Here is a 2,972-nt window from a genome sequence, read left to right as displayed (position 1 = left end):
CGCCCCTAGCGGCGGGTCTTAAAATGTATCTCAACGAAACTTTTACAACACTCCGATTGTCCGATCTTACCGTGTGGATCAAGGTAAAATTATAAGAATAATATATATATATATATATATTCGTTTTTCGTTTAATATTAATTTAATTTATTTATTCTTCTCAGCATTTCCAAAGTTGGCCAAAGAAATATCCCCTATGCGTTCACGCCGAGGGTCAAACAACTGCAGCGATTCTCTTGCTGGCTGGGTTGCATAATAGGCCTATTCACGTCTGCCATGTAGCGCGAAAGGAAGAGATTCAAATAATACGCGCGGCTAAGGAGAAAGTATGCTTATTACGTTGTCATTATGCATTTACAAATGATCCAATCTCTATTTCTATCTTTATTAGGATAATGATTTCACATTTTGTATAATATCACATTGTATATCATTTTGTATATTTGATTGGCAGGGAATGGCTGTCACTTGCGAAGTGTGTCCGCATCACTTGTTCCTGTGCGTGGATGATCTTGAACGGATAGGACCTGGCCGAGGCCAAGTGAGGCCATTGTTAGGAACCAAGGAGGATCAACAAGCTCTTTGGAATAATTTAAATATAATCGATTGCTTCGCTACGGATCATGGTTAGTTTTATTCTACTTCCTCTTTCAAACTTAATTTAAATAAAAATAAAAATACGTGTCTTTGTTGTTTCAAGCACCCCACACGTTGCAAGAAAAATCGAGCGAGAAACCACCACCTGGATTCCCCGGCCTCGAAACTATGCTCCCACTTTTGTTGACTGCGGTTCACGAAGGAAAATTAACGATAGAAGTAATTATAATATACTTATGAAATTAACGATAATTTAAGATCCCGATCGAGATATCGTGTAATATCGTATAAAAACATTCCTTTTCGATATATCATTGTGGTGAGATAATTGATTCGTATCTTGTTCGACTAGATTTTTTTTTTATCAGCATTTTGAGCATAGAAAGAAATTTTACTTCTTTTCTTTTTTTTTCTCTCTGTCTCTCTCTTCTTCTAGGACATTATAGACAAACTCTACAGAAATCCGAAAAAGATCTTTAACGTGCCAGATCAATCAAACACCTACATCGAAGTGGATCTCGACGACGAGTGGACGATTCCGGAAGCGATGCCTTTCAGCAAATCAAAGTGGACGCCTTTCGCCGGAATGAAAGTTCGTGGCTCCGTTCATCGTGTAGTGCTTAGAGGAGAAGTTGCCTACGTTGAGGGGCAAGTTCTGGTGAATCCTGGCTTTGGCCAAGATATTAGAGAGATTCAATCGAAAATGAAAGTTCAAACAATTGTAAACGCGCCTGTCATTGACGTAACCACTAGTCGACCAAACTCGGCATTGGATGGCCTTTTGTCGCCAAACTACGAAAAGTACAACAATTATATCGAGCGGATAACGGATATGTCGGAAGAAGATCAAAACGGTATGAAAATCTATTTCCGATCGAGAAAACACGAGCCATTTTTTATTAAAATAACGGTTTTAAATAATAAAATATTAATAATAATTAATAATATTAATAATAAAATAACGATTTTATTCATCTTTCCAGAATCGTACGCGCATCTGTTGCAAACAGTGGCGCACAAATCGAACGTTCACTTCGCCTTGGATGTAGATACGCGCGAACATTCGAAACTTTTAACAAGTCAACAACGCACGATCTCACCCCTTCCCATTAGCAATGCGACAAAACACAAAAGCGACAGCAATCCCAATCTTCTGTTGACCTCGGTCCCACCAATCACGCCGGTCCACATTTGTCACAATCTAGTCGGACATAACATTTTGACAGTGGATATTTTCAACAAAGACATGTTAAAAGATATATTTAACCTTGCGGAAATTCTTCGCAGCGCTGTTAGAAAGGAACGACTGTTGGATCATATTTTACGGGTAAGAACGTATATTCCATTTTCACGATTAATTTCAATTTTCAATATCGATTTTGCGCATGTGTAGGGAAAGTTGCTGGCGACGATCTTTTACGAGGTTAGCACGAGAACGTCTTGCAGTTTTGCGGCTGCCATGCAACGACTTGGAGGAAGTGTGATATACATGGACGGTACAACATCGTCGGTAAAAAAGGGAGAAACTTTGGAAGGTTTGCGACATTATAAAATAAATAATTGAACGCAATCAAAAACTTAACTTAACGAACGAATTTTACAGATTCGGTAATAATGATGGCTGGCTACGCGGATGTAGTGGTGCTCCGACATCCCGAGTCTACTGCCATTGCGGTAAATGTTTTTAATTTTTTATTTTTGCTGTAATTCGAAAATATTTAAAAAAAAAATAGATGTATTATTTACTGTAAATGGTTCGTGTTCAGAGAGCTGCCCAACACTGTAGAAAACCTTTACTGAACGCCGGTGATGGCATTGGAGAACACCCGACTCAAGCGTTACTCGATATTTTCACGATAAGAGACGAGATCGGTACGGTGAATGGGTTGACAATCACCATGGTTGGGGATTTAAAACATGGAAGAACGGTCCATTCTCTCGCAAGGTCAGGAATTATTTGCGTGTAATTTTAAGAATCTATAATTAATCGAGTTAGAGCTGCTATTAAATATTCGCTTCGCGTTACAGATTATTGACTCTGTACAACGTTGAACTTCGTTACGTGTGCCCATCTGGCCTTGGTATGCCTGACCATGTTGTCAAGTACGTGTCCGATCACGGAATACGTCAGGACAATTTTACTACACTCGAAGAAGCTCTTCCCGACACTGATGTCCTTTACATGACACGCATTCAAGAAGAACGTTTCGCCTCTCAAGAGGAGTATAAAAAAGTATAAGCCGTCAATATGGTTATAAATTCTCTTCGATATCTGACATTGAATATTGCAGGCTTACGATAGGCTTTGATTTTAAAATTTGTTCTTAACTTGATAATTATTAATTGCGATATACGTTATACGATCTTGACCGAAA

At 38.6% G+C, this 2,972-nt stretch overlaps 1 protein-coding gene across 1 annotated transcript in view; it reads left to right on the top strand.

Moving 5' to 3' along the window:
• The window catches only part of LOC102681140 (CAD protein), a 17,738-nt gene that overhangs the window by 14,132 nt on the left and 634 nt on the right, over positions 1–2,972 (top strand). The window contains 10 exon segments of the mRNA XM_031508682.1: positions 6–83; positions 165–326; positions 455–626; positions 701–816; positions 1,034–1,451; positions 1,581–1,924; positions 1,991–2,132; positions 2,201–2,271; positions 2,364–2,542; positions 2,626–2,830. Coding sequence (XP_031364542.1) covers positions 6–83; positions 165–326; positions 455–626; positions 701–816; positions 1,034–1,451; positions 1,581–1,924; positions 1,991–2,132; positions 2,201–2,271; positions 2,364–2,542; positions 2,626–2,830 — 1,887 coding nt within the window.

Source organism: Apis dorsata, unplaced genomic scaffold, assembly GCF_000469605.1.
Source record: "Apis dorsata unplaced genomic scaffold, Apis dorsata 1.3 scaffold_7, whole genome shotgun sequence".
In the NCBI taxonomy this organism is placed as follows: domain Eukaryota; kingdom Metazoa; phylum Arthropoda; class Insecta; order Hymenoptera; family Apidae; genus Apis; species Apis dorsata.
Note: the sequence above shows the minus strand (reverse complement) of the source record. Positions and strands in the feature narration are given on the sequence as shown.